The sequence below is a fragment of the Scleropages formosus genome, chromosome 6, assembly GCF_900964775.1.
Source record: "Scleropages formosus chromosome 6, fSclFor1.1, whole genome shotgun sequence".
Classification (NCBI taxonomy): Eukaryota; Metazoa; Chordata; class Actinopteri; order Osteoglossiformes; family Osteoglossidae; genus Scleropages; species Scleropages formosus.
Genome location: NC_041811.1, coordinates 19,212,630 through 19,235,495, shown reverse-complemented (window position 1 = coordinate 19,235,495; position 22,866 = coordinate 19,212,630). Strand labels below are relative to the sequence as shown.

At 42.5% G+C, this 22,866-nt stretch overlaps 1 protein-coding gene across 1 annotated transcript in view; it reads right to left on the bottom strand.

Moving 5' to 3' along the window:
- The window catches only part of pdzd2 (PDZ domain containing 2), a 58,504-nt gene that overhangs the window by 2,419 nt on the left and 33,219 nt on the right, over nucleotides 1-22,866 (bottom strand). The window contains exons 6-23 of the mRNA XM_018736623.2: nucleotides 20,714-20,813; nucleotides 20,079-20,227; nucleotides 18,698-18,817; nucleotides 18,183-18,297; nucleotides 17,115-17,188; nucleotides 16,165-16,387; nucleotides 15,152-15,269; nucleotides 14,332-14,464; nucleotides 13,620-13,704; nucleotides 13,079-13,182; nucleotides 12,520-12,688; nucleotides 11,521-12,347; nucleotides 10,738-10,882; nucleotides 4,721-7,265; nucleotides 1,577-1,694; nucleotides 1,047-1,148; nucleotides 527-794; nucleotides 180-296 (exon numbers count right to left, since the gene is read on the bottom strand). Coding sequence (XP_018592139.2) covers nucleotides 180-296; nucleotides 527-794; nucleotides 1,047-1,148; nucleotides 1,577-1,694; nucleotides 4,721-7,265; nucleotides 10,738-10,882; nucleotides 11,521-12,347; nucleotides 12,520-12,688; nucleotides 13,079-13,182; nucleotides 13,620-13,704; nucleotides 14,332-14,464; nucleotides 15,152-15,269; nucleotides 16,165-16,387; nucleotides 17,115-17,188; nucleotides 18,183-18,297; nucleotides 18,698-18,817; nucleotides 20,079-20,227; nucleotides 20,714-20,813 — 5,512 coding nt within the window. The remainder of the gene's footprint in view (nucleotides 1-179; nucleotides 297-526; nucleotides 795-1,046; nucleotides 1,149-1,576; nucleotides 1,695-4,720; nucleotides 7,266-10,737; nucleotides 10,883-11,520; nucleotides 12,348-12,519; nucleotides 12,689-13,078; nucleotides 13,183-13,619; nucleotides 13,705-14,331; nucleotides 14,465-15,151; nucleotides 15,270-16,164; nucleotides 16,388-17,114; nucleotides 17,189-18,182; nucleotides 18,298-18,697; nucleotides 18,818-20,078; nucleotides 20,228-20,713; nucleotides 20,814-22,866) is intronic.

Here is a 22,866-nt window from a genome sequence, read left to right as displayed (position 1 = left end):
ATAGTAAACTGGCAACTGCTATTGTCCTTAGAGTATGACTGCATGAATGAACGTGTGTATGTGTGAACAGTCTAGGATGAGATTTCAGTGATCTCTGCAACAGGCAAACATTGTCTTTTCAATGTACAATGAAAATGCATTCCTCTATGATGGGATGTGTGCCTGCAACAGCATATCACCTTTGAAAATGTGTTTGATGTTGAGAGGCCTGTCCCCCTGAGCGGAAGTCTTGCCCCCATCCAAGCTGAAGCCCAGGCCTGCAGAGGTCTTATGAAGCTCCACATTCACAGCTCCATCTGCAAAACATTCAGATCTATCATGAACATCCCAGAAGGCAGTGAAGAACACATGCAGACTCATAGAACGTGGCCAATACCAGAAATAAGACTTTACAATTTCTCACAAAACCTTACTAGTACGTCTATAAGGGTTATGTATATTCATGATTGTTATTAAGAATTAGGTGACGTCAGTTTTAAATCACTTACAGCAACTGAACTCTAACTGTCACAGCTGAAGTTCTTACCTGATCCCGTTTCCAGAATCTTGTCTCTGGAACATTGGGTTTGTCTTCCTTCCAAATCAGGGATAAGGGGTCCACAACGCACGGGACTCCTGTCTGCCCTGCCGATGATAACCAGAGCTTGTCTTGGGAGCCGTGCTTTGTGGAGGCAGGACAGGGCTTCGCCATGGGTCATTCCTCTGAGAGAAGTGGCATCGATAGCCAAGATTCTGTCGCCCCGTTGAACGGTGCCTTCCACACCAGCTGGCCCTCTGGAGAATACTCGGTGAACCTCATGAAATTAGGTGTATCCTTTTAGTTCTAGGACTCTGTAAAGGTCTAGCTGCATGGTTATGGCACAAATGTACCTGTAAGTGCTGTTTTAGTTTCCATCAGATTCTGTGAAATATTATAGCCTTAGCTCTCACAGTATTGAGTATTATAGCTTTGATCTTTACAGTTTACTTAACTCTTCTGAAAATCTGAGAATCTATCACCATTCTGACCTTGTTGATTTACTGCCTGCAAAATAGACATCACTTACAGTTATTGATTTCTGCTCCAAGTCAGTTCCTCCAGCAACACTAAAGCCCAGACCAGATCCTTCTTCTTTAGTCAGAACCACAAAGTAAATGTCTTCTTTATCCTAGACAGTTGAACCAAGAAAAAATGTACCACTGCCCCATATAATTTATGTGGTTGACATATTATATATGGCACAGACACGTATTTCTTCACTTAATCTGGTGTAATTCAGTAAGAAATCATAAAAATGAATCCCCCAAAACTGCACAACTCTGAGAACTTCTCTTCAAACTCGATCCATTTCACACAAAAAATAAACCAGCAGAACAGACTCCCATTACAGGCAGGAGTTTAAACAGCTTACAGGGAGATCCCACATAAAATGAGAATTACAAAAAAAGTACATATTTCATTCATTGCACTCCTGGGGCTATAAATATAAAAGCAAATTTTTAAAGTTGAAAAACATGTAAATATTGTGTAGGTACTGGTCTGTGAAAGGTTTTGGGCCAGTGAAATGAGTTGGCAAGGAATGTGTACTCATATTACCTCTGCTAGAGACTTGGCTTCCTGAATTAGGGATGAAATGTCTGTGTTTTCTGTGAAGAGGGTCAGAACTCTCTCCAGTTTTTTCTGTTCCAGGGGGGAATTAGTCAGATGCCTCAAACTGCCAAAGAAGCACGTTAGTATTTCAGTTTAACATATAATATAATCCCAGAAAATAAACAGTAACTGAAGATATTTGGATGGTTAATTCCAAGGCACTCATTTTAAAGAAGCTAGAAGTCCCATACTAATCTGCATTTAGGATCTTCAGAGGATAAAACTCAAGCCACATTTTATTAAAAAAAAAAAAAAAAAAAAACCCACATACTGACATAGCAAAATTCATTTTTACTAAGTTTACTACCCCAGACTGCCATCATTTCAAGGTAGTATTTTCCAAATCTTTCTGCTTGGAAAGAGTACGGTATAACCACAAATGCAGTCTGTTTCAGGAGAAGGTCATTCCAACCAGGACAGAATATCTAGAAGAAATTAATACTTTAAATCTAATCAATGAATAACATTTTTACATGGAGTATGAATGAAGCATGACATCAAATCCTTCTGAGTGCAGTAAAATCATGTAATATCAGTCAATGTTGTTAATGAAACTAACTTTATACAAATAAAACTGGTAAGAAATACTTTTTGTTCAAGCAGACAGCAAGAGGATAAGGTACTCAAGGTTAAGGTAAAAAAACTACAATCAGAAGCTTGTATTTTTAATTGCTACTGTGTGTAAAATGAATTACATCAGTTAACAAGGATAAGATGCCATAACTCATAACCACGTGATCAAACATATGGTTGATAGAGCTGCAATTAGACAACAATAAACCTCATGTGCTGGAGCTCTGGCTTCTGGGTCAAAATAGCTTCATAGAGCTGATTTGAGACAGGAAAACCTGTAACTCACTCATCCATTTGCCACATTTTACACAGTTACCATCAAATATAACTTATTGCACAGTAACAAACTGCAGCTTCAGAATAATGGGTTCCCAATATATTAAATGAATGAAGATGAAAACAAATGCAAAATAATTATGAAACAAATCATCTTATTTTACAGTATATAATTATCTGCCTCAAAAGTAAACAGGATGCCAAAAGGTACAGCACGCTAAAGCATACCTGCCTCTTCCAAGAGAGTTCCCTACCCTACCCAAACACACATTCTTCCAAGGCAGAAAGCAAAATTTTTCATGGTTCTGCATGTCAGGGAGGTCTTTTGCAGCAGTTGCTGTGGAACAAAAGTCACATTTCTGCATTTCATTTCTGTACCAGGCCTAATTCGGCACTGGTGCACTTCCTTCTTGAAATATGTCAGTGTTCAAAAGTGTGTTTTAAAACATCCCCTGTTATCAGTAATACAAAGCTAATATAGCTGATTAATTAAAAAAACTGCAGAAGTCACATCCATTTAACATCACTAATGTAATGCATACATGTTTCAGCAAGTCAGTTGGTTTCAGCTACTTGTACCGGTTAAGCCCCTCGAAAAAAGGCAGAACGAAAATTTCACGAGTAGAGACACAAAAGCTTGGTTGTAGTCTCTCTCTCTCACACACACACACACACACACACACACACACACACACAAATTGTCTGAAACCGCTTGTCCCGAGTGGGGTTGCGGGGACACACCCAGGACGGGACGCCAGTCCATCGCAAGACACCCCCAGAAGGACTTGAACCCCAGACCCACCAGAGAGCAGGCACAGGCCAAACCCGCTGCACCACCGTACCCCCCGGGTGTAGTCTCTATGTCCTTAAATAAGCTAATGAAGATGCAGGTTCTCTACAATAGTAGAAAGCTTATTTTTAGTGATTCAGAGATTGATTTCATTATTTTGGGGGGGGGGGGGGGGTGTGCATGGTGGCGCAGCAGGTTTGGCCAGGGCTTGCTCTCTGGTGAGTCTGGGGTTTGAGTCCTGCTTGGGGTGCCCCGTGACAGAGTGACGTCCCATCCTGGGTGCGTCCCCTCCTCCTCCAGCTCCGCACCCTGCGTTGTCAGGCCAGGCTCCGGCTCGGCGCGACCCCGCTCAGGACAAGCTGTCTCAGGCAGTGTGTGTTGATTTACTTAATTATGTAGCTAAATAAAGCAATGTCACATTGTCAAAATGCTATTTTCCACAATTGTATAACTGCTTTATAAAATATAATATGCATACAAGTCCTGTGGAAAAAAAAGAAACCATATTTTCATACCAGCAGAGAGATGAGTCATCTGTGGAGGTGGAAGAATTCTTACTCTATACACAAAGCCAAATACATGTGGTCAGAAACTGGGAGACTCAGTCACACTCTTAACAAGCAGTTATACACACATTATTTCAGGGTTTGATCCTGTTTCCAAAGATGTAACATAACACTCTAAATTTTGGCAACTTCAACAGTGGTTGGCAGTGGGCAGGATGGAGATACTTACAGTATCTTTAAAAGCAAAGGCAACATTTTAATATAAAATATTGTAATTGGCAAGCCCTGTGTTTGTTTGGCATTTCTCACCTAGGGCCCACAAAACATTTCACTGCCCTGTTGCAATGCAACAGATGCTTTCCAGAGAAAGCAGAAAAGAAAGATATAAAATTTTAAACATTTATCAATAAACCAGTGTTTAAAGTAAATGAGAGAATGTCTTCATTCCATCATTTTCAAAGAGCACACTTAGACCTCATAGAATGAGATGCCATACAACAACTTTTTGTCCAATACACAGTCATTTCACTTCCATAGTAGGTATTTTATTCCGTACAATGGCACCTCGGGATGTATCAGACATTTTCAGACAGACGTAGACACTTGGTGCCTCAAACCCAAAGAATTATGACTGTCTGGCTATATTCAGGCTAAATATAGTGCATTATCTTACACATTACCAAGAAAAAATGTCTGCTAGTGTTCAAGCAGGGTTCGAGTGCAGTGGTTAGTCTCCAAAGTTTTATTATAGACTCTGAATGAAGACAGATATTCCTTCAAGCAGTTTATTAAATTTTCACTTCTCCCCTAACAAAACTAACTATACCGAGTCCTCGAGTTACAAACATTTGAGTTGCAAATTTTCAAAGATACAAACATTTATTTCAATTTTTTATGTTGAACAGTGGCTATTTTGGTGAATAGTGACCGTTTCTTCCCACTCACCTGATGGACCAGCTGCCCGGACACTGCCCCTTTTGGGCTGTATTCTGAACGAACAATTCCTTCTTAGGGTCCACGTCACAGTGAATATCCTCAGGCAAAATCTCCATCATCATCTTATTGTGGCCCCCAAGTTTGTTGACAATTTCGACATCACCAATACAGCCATCTGTGCAAAGTTTGTCTAGGTTCGGCATGCTCAGCGCCCGCAGCTCTCGAAGCCTGGAGTAGGACAGGCCAGCATGGCTTTGGGGGTTTCTGCTTCGCATCACAGAAGGGGTTTGTTGAGAACTGTCTCGCTGCAGGTCAAACAAAACACCAGCAGCTTCCCGCTCTTTGCTGGGCAGACTGAAATCTGTGAGGTCTGTTGTACATGAGGATTTCTCTAGGTGGACAGAGGCTGTTGGAGATTCACTCAAATTATTAGCACAGGAACTCAAGCTCCTTCTTAAAGAATGAGCATCAGTGGAATGAGAACCTGCTGAACCAACATGACCAGACGCCCTCTTGGTCAGCGGAGGTTTCCATGAGAGTGCAAAAGGCTGGATGTCGATATTCTTAGTTACCGACCTGTCGTAGTAAGAAAGGTTTTCAAAGGACTTGATTCTCTGTTGGACAGAAAAGGGTTTAGACCTTGAGGGGACACTGGTATCTGTGGAGTAAGTGCATCTCTCAGATCTCATTGGACTCAAAGTGAACTTATCAGCACTGAAACTCCCATCACTCTTAAGTTTGTTGCTGAAAACATTGTTAGCCTTGCTTTTGTTTAAATAGGGTGTTCCAACTGATCCAGCGGACCCTTGGTTTGTGATAGCGCAACGATGTTCTCCATTAGGTAGGGAATCCAGTGAGTCTTCCTGAAACTGTTCAGTTACAGAGCTGGGCACCTGTGCCTCTGCAATTCGGCTCAATGCCTTGCGAACAGGAGGCTTTGTCATTGGGGGTGTTGAAGTTGTTGCATTTATAGTTTTTTCAGAAGTCACCTTCCTTCCCAAAACAGGTGTTGAAACTAATGATGAGGGCAGAGATGATGACGGTGAGGAGAGTCGTACCTCCATGAAAGTCCTCTGTGTGGAAACACTTTCAGGCTGTTCTTTTGTCTTCAGGGCCACGTGAGCAACGTCTTCCTTTTGAAAAAATTCCACCTTTCTTTTCTCGCCCAAGGGCTCCTTATACTTACTGGAAAATAATCCGCCTTTTAAATGACTCACCTCTGACTTCACTGAATCCATACAGCAGTTTTTCCGATTGAGCAAGGCGTTGTCTGCGTTGCGGCCAGGTATTTTCGGTGACGTCGTAATGCTTTTCTCCAGTGGTTTGTTTGTTTTTGAGCTATACGGCACTCTGTGTGCCTGCTTCGGGGTAAGTACAGGGCAATCTGGGAGCTGTTTCTGAACAGGACTCCCAGCCCCAGAGGGTTTGAAGCCAGTCTGGTTTTGCATCTTATTTTTATTTCTAAAGTCCTTGAGATTTGGGGCTGAGCTTGTTCTGTGTACTTTGCCATGAAGTCTACGTCTGCTGTTGAACTGGTTCGAAGTAAAGGGATCGCTTTGAGATTTTGTCCCCGAGTTCCGGGAAATGTGATCATTTGAATTATTCTGTGCTTCTGACGAAGTCCTCCTGAATTCAAGAGAAGCCTGCTCTTTCTCTCGCTGCTTGTCTTTTGGCGTTGTCGTCAACAGCACTCTGGCACTGGATTTACCGAGGTTAGAAAGAAATTTGGACTCTGCTGAAATCAACTGGGACGGCTGTGAATTAGCGTGCTTATTTGAAGTAAGCAATTCAGTTGCTTGAGGCACTGTTCCTGCCATTGTCACTGGGATGGCCTGAACATTAGCTGGTACAGGAGAACACTCATCCACCCTTGAAATGCCTTGATGTAGTTTGACAGGCGCTGCTGCCTGTGGCAAACCTGCACTCTGTGTCAAGCAACAGAACTGGTTGGCTACGGTTGAGCAGGGCTGCTCAGCTTTGCCATCTGCAGAGACGCTCTCGTTGGCTTTTGCATTCGATGCATCATGGGCATGAGCTGGGAGTCTTTGGTTCACGCAAGGCAGCCTCTGTTGTCCTTGGCACACTTCAAGGGACTGTGTTTTTTTCATGAGGGCGCTGCCCACAGTTTCAACAGGTACAGGCTTTGTTTTGTTTTCTGGATCCAAAATCGAGAAATCCAAACTATTTGCTTGTGTGGACAAAGCAGACTTTTCTGTGTTTTCTTTCAGGTTGTTGTCGTCTGCTTTGTTGGAAGGAGTCCTATCACTGTTTATACCAACAGCAGCTTCCGCGTGTGCATCTTCAAGAGATTTTCCAGTAGAGTTCAATTCGGTTAAAAAGTCATCAGTGTCAGTGACTGGCACTTTATCTGTATGATTTTTAGGTACACAATCTTGTGACAGGTTCTTCGGTGACTCTGATTTTAGGGTGGTGCACTCCACGTGTACACCTTCCTTCCTTGTAGCATTTCTGTCTTTAGTGGTTCTGCAGGAATCTGTCTGAGCTGGTCCATCACTACTCGCTGACATCATCAGGCAAGACAGTTGGTCTACAGCTAAAACAGTGCAAACAAAGTGGTGAGAAATACTCAATTCTTCTAGAGAGAGAAAAAAAAAAAAAAAAAATAATTTTTTCCTATACCTTCAATTTAATCATTAAGTATTAAACAAAATACAAAAAAAAATAGAACAAAAACAAGTTATAGTATGCTAGTTGTTACCATATATTTCCCAGTAACCTTGTAGAAATAAAAAAAAAAAAAAAAAAAATTGTAGGAAGGTTATCAGGATTCATCTATCGTGCGTTTTATTCACCTACTCGAGAAATGAACATTGGTGCATCAAGTGGGAGGTAACAAATTAGGTTTATTTGAGAGTCACATGTCTGCAGCTATGTCTCTTTCTCTTAATATAATGCACAAATTGGATTTTTGCTGAGATGTACGTCGCTTTGGAGAAAAGCATCTGCTAAATGAATAAATGTAAATGTAGAAATTATATGTAGTTCCACTGCAATTTGTTTGGCGATTAATGTATTTGCTATTTATTTGACAATTATTTCAAATTAGTCCCTGAAGTACATTCTATACCAAATAAAATGATAATCAAAGCACATTTTGCTTTACAAAATACTTAGTCTTCCAGTCTCATGAAGTGCAGTGACAATGCAATTTAATTTCAGATGTCATGCACAAAAGTGGATCTTTCACTAACCCTATCCGTGCAGAAACCTGTAAGACAGTAAAATAATGCTCACAAATGCACTATTTACTGATATACTATTTATTTGTATTTTATTCAATGGATATATGTGATACATGTATATCTGTGTGAGTCAAAGGTTAATGGCATTTTTCCTCAGCAGGTGGCAGCACCAGCTCAAATTTTGCAAGGCACTAAATGTTATTTCTCCAACTACCCTGTTGGCTTCTAAGTCACCAAGCAAGTTCTCTTTAGCATTAGTGGAGCTTCGCAAAGATTGCAAAGGTTTTGTAAGCAGAAAAAAAATGCCTAAAAGTGCCAAACATTTTTCTTTTTTTCATGCAATGTCAAGACCAGACAGTTTAGAATGGGCCTGGAGACTTGAAAGATCTGATGCTGCTAAAACAATGTACAGCGATCATCTAAGTAGGGTAACTTCTTTCTAGTAATCACCTTAGGAGGTCATATATTATACCAATTTAACTTTCTGAAAACTTTTGGCCTACTGACCGACCAAACCAGCCAGCTGTGCTGTTCCATCAATTTCTGCCAGGTGCTGAGAAAATCAAGGTCTACCTCTACCAGAGCTTACACATATATAATCATGCAGAAAAATATTTTTTCTACGTTCACTTCAGTCGGTGTAATTACTGTAATTAATCTTGCCATAAACTTTGCATGTAGGGCCAAGATATAAAGATATATGTTTCACAAATAAATAGTAAATAGGCTGTGAACTGCATTCGGTAATATATACTGTTCGGCTAACAAACTATAAAAGAAACATAATTAAAAATCTGCTCTGAATGCTGTTCGGTCAGCCTTTACAGTCTGCTCACATGTCTTTGTGAGCTAAGCAAATTTATATGAAAACCCATTTTAAACATTAAGGTTTGCTCTTTTTAATCTCAGTATGTTTCCCCCATGTAGCTGAATGATGTGTCAGAAACCCTTAGCAACAAATAAAGTTTAACGCCCAGTATGGCAAGTGGTTTCCCAAATGTTCCTCGATTCCCACCAACTGTATGCTATGAATAACTCACAGAAATTACACCAACTGAGACAGAGAAGAACTTAAATATCGTAAATGTGAAAGGCTACAAACTGTAGTGGGAACTACTCCTATGGTCTCTATAGAATAAAGAGGTAAATCAATCACCATCGACAGAAAGCCAGCTACTTGCTGTCCCTTTAGTGGTGGAGAAGAGTACTGCCAGCAAGGACAAGACAGTGGCGCTCCTACTTCTTCATGCAGCATGAAGAAACAGAAGCCGGCCTACTCGTTTCAGTCACAGGTTTTTGAAGAAAAATTTAAAAACACACAGATATTTGCTTTGCAGTTTAAAAATCACGCTGGGGATTGAATGGAGCACTAGGGCTACTGAGGAAAGTGGGCCTAACCGTGTGCAACTGCCTCATCCTGGCTGAGCTTTGGATGGCTGAATGTGGAGTGTCACTGTACAAATCTTTTCCAAGAGTGACTCTGATTACTCTAATTAACCATAATGCATACCCTCCTGTGACTTGTACTTTACCAAAATAAAGTTACACACTGATTTGGAGAAAAAGTATCTGCCAAATAAATAGATATATCAAAAATGCAACTTTGTTATAAATTACATTGAAATATCTTTCAGACAACGGGGTGCGGTGGGTTGGACCGGGTCCCGCTCTCCAGTGGGTCTGGGGTTCGAGTCCCGCTTGGGGTGTCTTGCGACGGTCTGGCGTCCCATCCTGGGTGTGTCCCCTCCCCTTCTGGCCTTACGCCCTATGTTGCCGGTAGGCTCCGGTTCCCCGCGACCCCGTATGGGACAAGCAGCTCAGAAAATGTGTGTGTGTGTGTGTATATCTTTCAGACAAAACAACAAATCAGCCCCCATAAAGTAAACACATTCATTTTCTTTGTGGTTTGCATGACTGGGACAAGCAGGCTTGCCCGCGATGTTTCAAGATGCATATAAAATAGTGTGTTTTGGCCTGGGTTTTTAACTGTTGAGTGTTCCCTAACCCTAATCTTATGCTTTAAAATATTATGTATGTGTGTTTTGCAAAATAAAAGGTTGATGAAAATTGTTACATTGTGAGGAAACTGCGCCTGGATCAGTTCGACTTTGCCGGAAAAGTTCCCAGCTGAGATTTACCTTTATTTACTTAGCAGACGCTTTTCTCCAAAGCAACTTCGAATGAACTCTATGTAGTGTTATCAGCCCACATACCTTATTCACCAAGGTAACTTATACTGCTAGATACACTACTTACACTGGATCACTCATCCATACATCAGTGAAACACACTGCATTGTCTTTGGACTGTGGGAGGAAACCAGAGCACCCGGAGTAAACCCACACAGACACAGGGAGAACACACAAACTCCATACAGACTGAGGGGGGATTGAACCCACGTTCTCCCACACCACCCAGGCACTGTGAGACAGCAGCGTTACTCACTGTGCCACCCACATATACATAACTGTACTACAAACTGCTTCAAATTATTTCAAAGTTTTAAATTTTTTTTAATTAATAAAATAATTTTAGAAAGGATTTTCTTCTTTCATTTATACCTACTTGCGTAATGCATACGGGTTCATACTGTGGAATGTGACAAATTGCCTGTACTCAAGAATCACGTGTCTGTATCTAAATCTCTCTTTCTGTTGATGTGATGCACTTTATGTATTGTTTGAGATGTACATCGCTTTAGAGAAAAGCGTCTGCTAAATGAATAAATGTAATAGTAGAGGCCCTTAAAGGGAGATAAGAAGAAAGTATACAACCCAAGAGAATTCAAATAGTGTCAGGGGAATGACATTGCTGAGAACTCACCTGAAACTGGCTTCTTAATTTCCAAACTGAGAGTTACTGGAAGGTTGTGCAAGAGGTCGCAGATGTCTTGATATGACAAAGTACACAGTAGGTTATCTCCTATCGCCACTATCTCATCTCCAACACAGAGCTTTCCCCTGGATTCCTGGAATTAGAGCGTAAACAAGGGAACAATGCAAAAAAAAAAAAAAAAAAAAAACACACAACTTACCAGCAAGGTATTAGTAAAGAATGCTGGATCGGGTGTCATTAAAGTACTACTGAAAAATCGATCAAGAATTTTTTAAAGGGAATGAACCAAAATACAGTATATAATGTATTCACTTAGCTGATGACTTTATCTAAAGTGACTGACAATGTGAGGTTTGTGTACTAAGATACTTAAAATGATTTAAGTATTTATACCGCAGGGTAATTTTTACTGAAGCAATTTAGGCTACTTAAATTGCTAAAGGCCACCATAGCAGGGGTGAGATTCAAACCAAGGTCTTTTAATTGCAAGCTCTAACCAAGGGTCCCAAATTAATTTTCAACAATGAAATTAAAATGGAGAAGTAAAACGTCCTTTTACCGTTCAAAACCAATGATAGTGGAAAAAGGATGGAAAGAACATACAAAGAATGACAGCCAGATTTATAATACATTATTGTCTTTTATGCTTTCAGAACTTTGTACTGTAACTCATAGTATTTAAATGGTTAACAACTGGATGATACTTAGCTTATTCTAACTGCCCCACAATGTAATTTTTTTAGTATATGGATTTTAGAATGCGAAACGTACTCTTTCTGCTGCCCCTCCCGGCCGAAGCCCTGTAATCAGAACCCTCAGGGGCGAGGACTTGATCTCCAAGTCAAGGCCAAAGGATTCTTCCTCGTTCCTCTGCAGGAGCACCATCTTTGTGGCGCAAATCACTGGCAGCTCACTTAATTCCTCCTTCTTGCCATGAGGGGGTGGGCGGGGTCTGAGCACAGTCTGGGTGTGGCTTGAGGCAGGCTCCTCCCTTTTGGGGCGGTGCAGCATGTTGGGGCACTCAATGCTCATCATGCTCTTCACCCGCGTCACAGCCTTGTGTTCCAGTTTGGGGGACCGTTTGGACTCCAGCTGCGCCTCGCGATGGTGGTCCGTCTTAACGGCGAGATTCATACTCTCATGCTCCGGGCAGAGAATGGGCATGAACGGCGACTCCCCCCCTGGGGGCCGAGCACTGAGTTCAGAACCGGCCTCTTGGCCAGTAGAGGGGACGCTGCTGCTAAGGCACTTGCCTTCACACTCCTCCTCTGCCTCCTCAGAGGAAACTCCGTCCACCGTCCGACAACCGTTGCCAGCAAGTCTCCTGCGCTCAACTCCAGACTCCAGCCGCCCCTTGCAGAGCAGCTTTTGTTCCTCAGCAACTCGCAGGTCCTCCTCCTCCTCCTCACTGGCCTCATCTCCGTAGCAGACGATCCGCCGCTGGCGCAGCAGAGGGCTGCGAACCGAGCCAGTGCTGCCGTTCAGGCTGGTTTGGTGAGAAACCCCCACATGCTGATGCAGAGGGCCCGAAGGGCTCACGCTCTCCTCCGGGCATGTGGCACCACTGTCAATACTCGCACGTGGGGAATCCTTGACGCCTGTCAATTGAGGACAGTGTGGTTCTAACATCTGCTACCCATGTAACATTAGACACAGAATTCAGACCAACTATTCTGAAATAATTAAGGGCGAATCAACTGCATAACATTTGATTTGCAAATGAGCCACAATACTGCATTTTAAACACATGTAATTAAACAAATGCAGTACCTGAGCCATGACCCGCAGCGCCAGCCTCGTCTAATGAGGCGTTGCTCCGCTGATAGTTTAGGTTGTCGTCACTGGACTCTGTCACCATGGTTTCTGACAGGGACGACTGGCTGGGGACATCGTGGGAGAAGTACTGGGAGAGCTCTGCTTCTGAGCTCAAGGAACCCTGCTGCAGAGTCATTAGACGTGAACTCCGAGTTGCTTAAAAACCAGACATTAGCAATTCATTTGTGATTAAGGGTTTTCAGGTTCAAATGTCAGGAGCAAAGCTGAGCTGAGAAATAACTACATCCAAATGCTTGGGTAAAAAGCTATGTCATGTAAGCGCTGTACAAAATACCATAATCATTTAAAAGTGACAATGATCTAAAGATCCATCACTTCTCTGAATGCTAAGGAATATGTTAGAGAAAAAAAAAAAATGTGGGTTAGGTCCATGTGAAAGATTTGAAGAAATCACAGTTTTGAAAAACTTGAGCAGCGTGTGAGTAAATCTTGAGAGTCTTCATTGCCATTAACTGAGAGAGAAGATTGTTAAAAGGTAAAAGGCAGTGGTTACCCTGCTGCCAGGCTCCAGGAACCGCTTCATGGTCCAGCTGAGAGGCATTGAACCCTCCGCCTGCCTAGATTTCACAGTAGCAGAGGGACTCTTGGACGGGAGTCCTGGGAAATGTGGAAAAGCGGGCTTTTACGCTGAAAGCTGGCTGTTGTACAAGAGGCTCGTTTTATTATTTTTAACCCTTATTTTGCTGATGCCCTTGGCAAGGCTACTTCACAATGTTAGATGAGCTAATTTACAATTATTCACCCATTTATACAGCAGGGGATTTTTCCTGACTATAGACCGTAAGGCAACAGCTACAATCACAATGCTATCAGCTGCCTTCCCAGGCCCCATGTTTTCGCTTAATGAATAATAGCTGTACAGCCGGCAATTAAATATGAAGATCACCGCTGCAAAACAGATAAACAAAAAATAAAGCACCTGCATATTAACTATTTCCAGAAACGAAGAGCTGAAAGCATTTCTGAAGCAGGACAGGCGAACGTTTCCAAGTACGGCGAATCGCAGATTTATCCACTGAAAGTGACGAGTATACCTAGCACATGGGAGTGGCTGTCCTTGTTCAGGCTCTCTCTCTGTGTGGTGCGGGTGATGGCCTCATCCATCTCCTGCTCTGAAACCTGGAACGAGAAGAGAAACGGACCGATCAAAATCATATATCGCCTCCTTGATATCTATTGAAGAACTTTCATTAATAATTGCAGAGGCTCACATTATTACAGTTAAATCAGCATCAAAAAAATCTAGGGATAACATAAAAATGACAGCAGTTACGGCATTAAAAATATAAATGACAAATGCGATCGAGTGAAAAATATCCATATTCTTCATTTTTGGTCACATCTCAAAGGTTTTAAAGGTTTATTTTAGCAAAAATAAAATCAATACAATGACTAGAAGAGAGAGAACTTTATTAAATAGAAATATAACAAATATAAGAGCTACACTGCACATAAGTACTGCGGTGGCTGCAGTTCCACCATCACTAGCGTACCTGTATTTCAGCACTAATATAGTTCCAGTCACAGGTCTTTTTATTGAATGCTTTTGAGAACTTTTTGGCATGTATTGAAATACTGCTACTTTGACAGCATTTTTAGGCACATTCAGTAACGTCGTAGCAACAGCACCTCATTTTGAGTTCACGTAAGACTTTTTGCTTGGATTACACTTAGGTGATGTAGGAGGATGGGGGCACGGGGTGCAGCTGGGTTCAGGCAAAACGGGGGATGCTGAAAAGGCCTTACCTTTGGGTTGGGGTGCCGACTGATGATGAGGCTGACTGGACCAGGTCCGCATTCGCTCAAGATGGCATAGGCTTCACTAAGAGCTGCGTGACGCAGGCTCACCGAGTCTACCTCCAGCACCTGGTCGCCACGACTTCGGATACGTGAATGACGGGAAGAGAAGGAAAAGGTATATTTCAATGTTCGATTATTCTCCATCTCCAACCCAGATTGGAACTTATCGCAGTATCACCGCAGTAGAATCATTAAAATTGACCTCTAACGTGTGGCTACACATCTTTGGTCCTCAAGGGCTGAAGTCCTGCATGTTTCATAAAATTTTCTTAATTAGAGCCTGGTTTACACTTGAGGCACCAAGTGATTACTTTAACATTACAATTCAGAGCCGAGAATGAATGAAAACCAGCATCAACTGTCACCCTGCAGGTTTGGACATCCACGTACATTGAGCAGATAGATTCAAAAACATAAACAAGCCCACATGCATTTAGAAACACATATACAAACACATAAGAAGAATGAAGAGCACATAAAAAGACAAAGTAGAATTCACCGTACAGATGCAAGGATATGCAATGCACTTTTCTGTTTTCCAAGTAATAGGATGCTGATGAACACAGGGGCTTAAAAGAGCTCTAAATCACACTAGTTTTTCCTTATGAATTATGATGGCTCCTTCCTGTGGGCCTGTACATAAAATTTCAGACTCACTTCATAGTACATATGCTGCTTATTGTACAAGTGCAAATTATTTCATTCAAATAAAAACCAATGAATACAACGGTTCGGCGGAGGCTGGAGAGCGGAGTGGGTTGTTCACCTGAGTCTGCCGTCCATCTTGGCCACAGAGCCCGGAGCCAGACTGTGGATGTAGATCCCTGGGGCACTGTTCTCCAGAGTGAGGCAGCAGGCCCCGATACCGAGGCCCACCCCTGGCTCTGAACACACACCAATGAAAAGTATATTAAACACTAATAGTGTTTCGTACTCTCACTTATTTTCAGTTGGGAACAACTGGCGATTTTTAAAAAGAGCAAAAGCAGACATATCTTTATTTAGACTTCTCTTTACTGGTGGCAGAGTGGCTCAGCGAGTAGTGCTGCTGTCTCCCCCCGTGCCTGAGCGGTGTGAGAGAATGTGGGTTCGATCCCTGCTCAGCCTGTATGGAGTTCGCATGTTCTCCCTGTGTCTGTGTGGGTTTACTCCAGGTGCTCCGGTTTCCTCCCACAGTCCAAAGACATGCTGTTCAAGTTCATCCATAGTGTGTGAACGACAGAGAGAGTGAGTGTGTTCCACTGACGTATGGATGAGTGACCCAGTCTAAGTAGTGTATCTAGCAGTGTAAGTCACTACAGTGAATAAGGTGTGTGGGCTCATAATGCTACATAGTATCCACTGTAAGAGGCTTTGGAGAAAAGCATCTGCTAAATGAATAAATGTAATGTGGTTCTTGAAATATTCTTCTCCAATAATCTCATTATAGTAGTTCATTATACAGTAATGCTCCCTTACTGTAGTAGTATATACAGTATGTGCACAGTACAAGTAGTGGTATTTTCATATCCACATTATATTTACATTTAATTATTTAGTGGACACTTCTCCAAAGTGATTTGCAGGGATAAGATGCTTACTATTACTTACCTTTTTAAACAGCTGAATAATTTTTTCGGAGCAATTTAGGGTACAGCCCTTGCTGAAGGGTTCAATAGCAGCAAGTAAAATTCAAAGATTGGTCTTTTGAATACAACACTACTTGCTGCCCCTTTACAAAAACTATAATTTACTTCCTGTTAAACCACGGAGAAGTACATCAGCACGTATGAAAAGTACCTTTGTTGAGCGTGACCTCCATTATTATCCGATCCTTGGGTCCAGGGCCCTTACGGCAGGCTACATCTCCATCCTCAGAGCCCAGGGGTACTGGGGTCCCACCGCTGGCATTGGAATTGGGTGAGCTGGAGCGGCTAAGCAGGGTGGGCGTGGCACAGGGCGTGAGGCTGGGACTGCGCAACCGTGTACGCACTGTCAGGGTGACCACACCTTTTTTCAGTTGCTGAAGTCAAGACAAGACAAGACCGTTGATTACACAAAGCAAGGGGCTCAAAGATGACCAATCAGCGACACACGGGATGCCAGTATAATTCTGGGTGACAGCAGCACCAGAACAAAACCAAAAAACCACCAAGTCTAATGAGAAACAATAACAGTCAAATTAGATCTAGGCAAGACTGGTCAATATTTATATGGGGGAAAGTGAAAAGAAGAGTGAAAGCAAAGCAACCCATAAGCGGCCTGCATCTCTGGGAACTGCTGCACTAGAGCTGGGAATACATGTCGCCTGTTTTCCTGATAAACTGGTTAACCGAATGAAAGAACCAATCACTTTGTTGGCCACTGATAATATTAACAAAAAAGCTAGGGGAGCAGTAGAGATATATTTTTAGAAGTACTATTTCCAGACTCATTCTTGATCAAACTCATCACTACATTGGTCGCAAGTGAGCTGAAATACCACCAACTGCTGTTAGGAAAATCAATATTGCCGACTGCATAGTTTCATTATTAGAAGACTTTACCGTTTGCACCCGAGTTGCCACTTTATTGTAACCGAGCAGCACAAAACAAGCAAGACACAAACTATAGCATAAAAGTTAAACATGTAAGATGTACATGAAAATGGTTTTTATTGCAATATTACTACACTGCAGTCATGATTTAACAGCTTGATGGCAACATCAAACAAGACTGATGAAAGGGTAGTCGGTCAACCAAGCAGTTACCTTGAAAGTCTGGATGGCTTGCTGGTGAGTGAGGCCCTGCAGGGATTCCCCATTCACTTCCAAAATCTCGTCTCCTGAGACAGAGCAGAACACGTGACGCTGACAGAAGGTTCCTACCTAGGTCTCCCTGATGAAGTAGACCTGAGTAGAACTCGAGTAAATCCCCAGAGCACCGGAAATGGTGACCGCATGAGAATGCCAAGACATACTATGATCACGAGCATGACATTTTTCAAAAACTTCATGCTTTCCAGAGACATTTAACAACCCAAATTAAACTCCTGGTGCCTGGAATATCACTGAAGCACACCTGGAAAATTAAAAGCATGTGTCTAGAATTAAGAAAGGATGCACTGTCAAATAAATTATTAAACTTTGCAGTCTGCAAGAGATTTATTCTTCACTCAGCTGAACTGTTATAACAACATTAGCTTATTCACAAAAACTAAAATAATGCATGTCACATCGAAAAGATTCAGAAACACTTTGGAGCTAAAAACAAAACAAAGCCAGTTTTACTGAGAAGCATGACACTCAAAGCAAAACTGGCTTATTTTATTCTAACCTACAATGCGTTGCTAAATCTTTTGATGTGCGAATGATTTTTACATATCTGGGCACCTAAGCGACTCAATAAACAAGCCAAACACTTCAATAACAACATCGACAGGATGCCCTGGATCCAAGCAATCGGGGCTACGTGACTTGCACTGGGCAGGAATGGTGAAAAACCTATATAGCCCTCAGGCTGTAAGACCTCCAAAACCCACTGGATGCAGGGAAGACTTTTTTAAAAAGCCTGATGTCTCCATTAGAGATTCATATGGAAGCAAGCTGCAAGTGGCGTTTGCTTTCGATCCTGCACTATTAAACCAAAACATGAAGAGTTATCTGTGTTGTAGAAATAAATCTACACAATGAAGACATCAGTGCAGTTATCCTGATTGCCTTCAGTGTTTGTGGATGCTGATTACTTTTCTAACTTGAGCCTGGCCCTTCTTCTGTCATATTCCAACCTGCGTTTCAGGAGGATGACACCAAATATGATGACAGCATCACATCACGTACCCTCTTTGAGCCTTCCATCGCCCGCTGCCGCTCCGTTTGAGAAGATGGTTTTCACAAAGATGCCCATTCTCCCACGAGCAGAGTCCTGTCCACCTACGATGCTGAAGCCGAGGCCCTAAAACACACAGCCGCAAAACGAAGTAATCAGACCAGTCTCAGCAAATCTAACTGCTGGGAGCAAAGCCCTTTTTTTTCCCCACATTCAAACATGTTCTAGATATTGTATTATTTTGTTTCCCCGGAGAATTTTTCATCATTTGTACAGCTGGACATTTTATTGGAGCAATTCAGAGTAAGTACCTTGTTCCCATAGTGAAAGAGGACTAGAAAGTCCTGCCCTTTATCTACTGTGCTACTAGCTGTCTTATTAGTTTGAAAACATTACAGGATGGACATACCAGAAAAATATGTGCATTAATCTGATTCTTTTAATATGCTGCATCCACGTGACTACATACTGTATTTCATGAAGTAGTTCTAGCTGTAACATGTCCAGCAACCTGAAGGACCCTCACCTTTCCTTGTCCTTTCATCAGAACAATGTTGGAGATAATGGATGGCTGGGCCAATCTCCATGGAGACTCCACTTGAACGGTGCTCAGGGAACGTGCCCATTTCTTCACAATTTGATATTCCTGAGTGGAGACAAACAAACTGAATGAAACAACATCTCAGACTTGTTGCCTCACATCATCTAAGACGGTGCGTCGCATTTTGTCTTTGATCTTTTCTTTGTCTTACCGTAACTCATTCACAGCAGTTTCAAAAGGCAAAATAACATTTATCAAAAACATGTGATTTTAAATATAAACCAGCAGACTAAGTAGAATTTCCTATGTAATGTTTATACATAAGAGAGGGTGCGGTGGCGCAGCGGGTTTGGCCGGGTTCTGCTCTCTGGTGGGTCTGGGGTTTGAGCCTTGTGATAGACTGGCATCCTGTCCTGGGTGTGTCCCCGCCCCCTCCAGCTTTGCACCCAGTGTTGCTGGTTTAGGCTCCGGTTCACCATGACCCCACTCAAGACAAGCAGTTTCAGTCAATGTGTGTGTGTGTGTGAGTTTATACATCAACAGCTACATACAATACTAAATGTCTTCTTACCTGTGCTACAGTAATACCTTGACCTGTAATACCTGACTCTCACCATGTTCAAACTGAAATTAACAGTGGTTGGAGAAGGCTTCAGCATCAGGCCACTTTCTTTGAATCGATCATCCCGATCCACTCAGGAAATTAGCAAGAACAGTAAATGCATTGACTTAAACCAGGAGACAGTAAGAGCTGGGATTGAAATCATGTCTCTCCTTGTTCCAGCCAGGGTGTTCCTGCCGCGCAGTTGTTGATGACAAAGGGAAGCCTACTAATCGGACCTTGTTAACACACCACGTCTCTCTCAGATCTTTTTCACAGCCTAGTGAAGTCAGCGCTAAAGGCACGCAGGTCCACCACAGCAGAGAGGAGTGATCTAATGTAACCATGAAGAAAAACAATCCACAACAACTGCCTATCCACAACTGACCATCAACGAGGCTAGAATTATCGCCACCGATCACCAGAAGTGGAAGCGTATCGTGAATGACATACGGAATCCAGCGGCACCTGCAGCAGCGTATTGGTTGAGAGGGCGACCTGCCCCCCAAATCGCCAGCTAAGGACCAAGAAGAAGAAGATACACTCTGGCAGTTTCTGTGTCATTTTTGAAGCAGGATGATCTAGACTCATTTTAAAACCCAGACCTTAAAAAAAAAGTCATTATTTTGTGAGATTCTCTAAATATTCTGCATTCTGAAGAGGACTTGGTACTCCATTAGAAAGTACAACAGCAGTACCCTCGAGGGCTTTGACTTCCACGCTAGCGGCTGCTGAACGATGAAGGGCTTGGTCATTCCGATCTACCTGGCGGATGCCCGCTGTGTCCAGCTGCTGGGGGAGCGAGTGCTTGCGGCCACCGCACGCCGGCTTCTCGACCGCTTCACTGGCCGTGTCCCCGTTCTCCACAATCAGCTCATCGTCCTCCCCAACCGACTCCAATCGACTGCCTCCGCCTGAAAGAACGAAATCCCACGAAATACTGCGCAACCTAGAGCCAGTATAGTTTTTCAACAGGCAGATACGGCGGAAATTTAGGTAAAAAATTTTTTAGTCTTTGATTGTGCAGTCCCAAGACATCGATTTCAGTTAAACTTTGCTTGAATTATTCATTATAATGCCTTTAGAACTTCATCACAGAACATAAGGGGGGGGGGCAACAGTCTTCAAACGAGCCTGCATATAGATACCTCCATTGAGCACGTATTTACACATATACTATTTTTTGGCTTTTTACAGCATTGACACAAATATGGCACAAAATATCTCATGAAATAATTAACCTGTTATGAAGCATGAGGCAGTAGATATTTCGAAGATAGATTTCACACAGAAGGTGCTATAGCAGCTGAGATAAACTGCTATTGCTTCTTTTGCCTGGCTAATACGACATAAAATGAAAATGTCAGAAGTGTAACTGAAGATGCACGTGAGGTTCTGACCTTGGGATCGACTCCGGAACTTCATGGACGTCGGGCTGCGACAGCTTCCCTTCGGTCCATCCACCCTCCCCCGCTCCTCCAGTTTGTCCAGCTCCGTGAACTGCGAGTAAGCGGGAGATGATCCACTGCTATTCAGGCCACTGCCTGGACTGACCCTGCTTTGCCACTTACTCAAACAGAACAAATACAACCCGAGCAGGAGATGCAGGAAGGCAAGGACTTGCAGGAAATTCATGAACGTACCTCCGGTGGAGCAATTTTTTTCTGAACATAACACAGTTTTTCATCGCCTCGAGAACAATGGCGCTTGATGAAACAATGTCACGCGTTCCATGTGGCCGAGAAAGCCATTAAAAAAAAATCTATACTGTGTGCCACGAGATTATATTTTAACATTTTAAAAAACAATATGCAGTACCACTATCTTAAAAATGTGATAATCTACAAAAAAACTAATTCCTAATTTCCCTTTGACTATTTTAAATAGTTCCTTTCAGCCTTGAAAATAATTTCTTGGCAAATGCACTTCAATAAAGAAAAATGCAGCTAAAAAAGCATCCGCCTGTGCTTTGCTTATCCTTAGCGGGGAACATATGTTGCACCGCAAACAAATCACAGCCCCCCAGAAAGCTTTGGTTTAATGCTTGTTTGCGCGATGTCTCAGATGCACGCGGATGTGCTGAGGTACCTCTGGGAGACGACAAATTAGCGCTGTCGCGAAACATTTCGGTCACAAAACAGAAAGATTGCAAGTTATTTTCACATCAGCAAAGAACGTCCTAAAATATTCAAAGACGCTCAAACTGCTCAGTATGGAGAACTATTTCGTCTAACTCAGGAAGGGATCTAGAGCTGCTTTCACGCCCTCCTCATCCCAGCACCAAGCTGTCGCCGGCCCCTAGACGATGAATTTCACAGCCGCCTCTTTCTAATCGCGGAGGATGACATAAAAAGGCAAGATGTGTCGAAAAACGAAGAAGGGAGGGAGACAGACGGACACGGTGTGTTTTGACATTATATTACTTTATATCTGCACTTCACTTGGAACACTACAAACTTTCTGTTGATAAACTTGTCAGTAAATCTAACCGTTAAAACAAGGACCTCCAAGTTACTCCTGTAAATTTCAGACTCCTTTCAGTTTACAAAAACATGTTTTTATAAATTGCAATTTACCATGAATGTACTCAGAGTGAAAGCAGACTAAAATTAGCATGACATATACCCCCAATCTGCACAGACTTATTAAAAGCCAATTAAATATATAGAAATACAAAATAAATTAAAAGACAAAAGCAGATATACAGAGCAGGGCTGTAAACTGTCCATAACTCCAAAAATATTATGTCGACTAAAAACTGAATAAATTGAGACCAACTTATGTCAGAATATCACCAGATCCCTTTAAAATGGACAGTTACTTCAACAGTTAACATTAGTTGGCATTAGGATGACATAAAAAGGCAGTTTCCCTCCATTAATTACGCTATAATAGTATATGGCTGTGTTAATGCGCTCGTTGACACTGCTGATTTGTGATTACCACGATTACTGAAGTTGAAACTAGCAAACAAGGTGTAATAGAGGTTAATAACGTAATGCAAACTATGCCTAAAGAAGAACGCATGGTGGCTCTGTTTTCACACAGCACCGCTGTCGGAAGGCGTGAAAAATCCAAATTCAGTCCGTGTAAACACAAAGAAATGCCTCATAGGGTGAAGCAGGGATGTTAAATGCGCACACACACACACACACACACACACACAGGCTAAAGCCGCTTGTTCCAAGTGGGGTCGCAGCAAGCCGGAGCCTAACCCGGCAACACAGGGCACAAGGCTGGATGGGGAGGGGACACACCCAGGGCGGGACACCAGTCTATCACAAGGTATCCCAAGTGGGACTCAAACCCCAGACCCACAGGAGAGCAGGACCCAGCCAAACCCGCTGTGCCAGCGTGACCCCGGATGTTAAACGAAACTTGTAAAAAGGGATTCTTGTACCTCGACTGGGTGTATCTCAGAGTACAACTGTACTGTGTAAAATACACATTCGCTGTTCCATTTTTACACCTCCCCCCGCTATGTCCTCAGATGGGTCTAACTTGAGTTAAAAGCATCTCGACACGTGGTTAGTACGAGTCCGGAAATTCATGT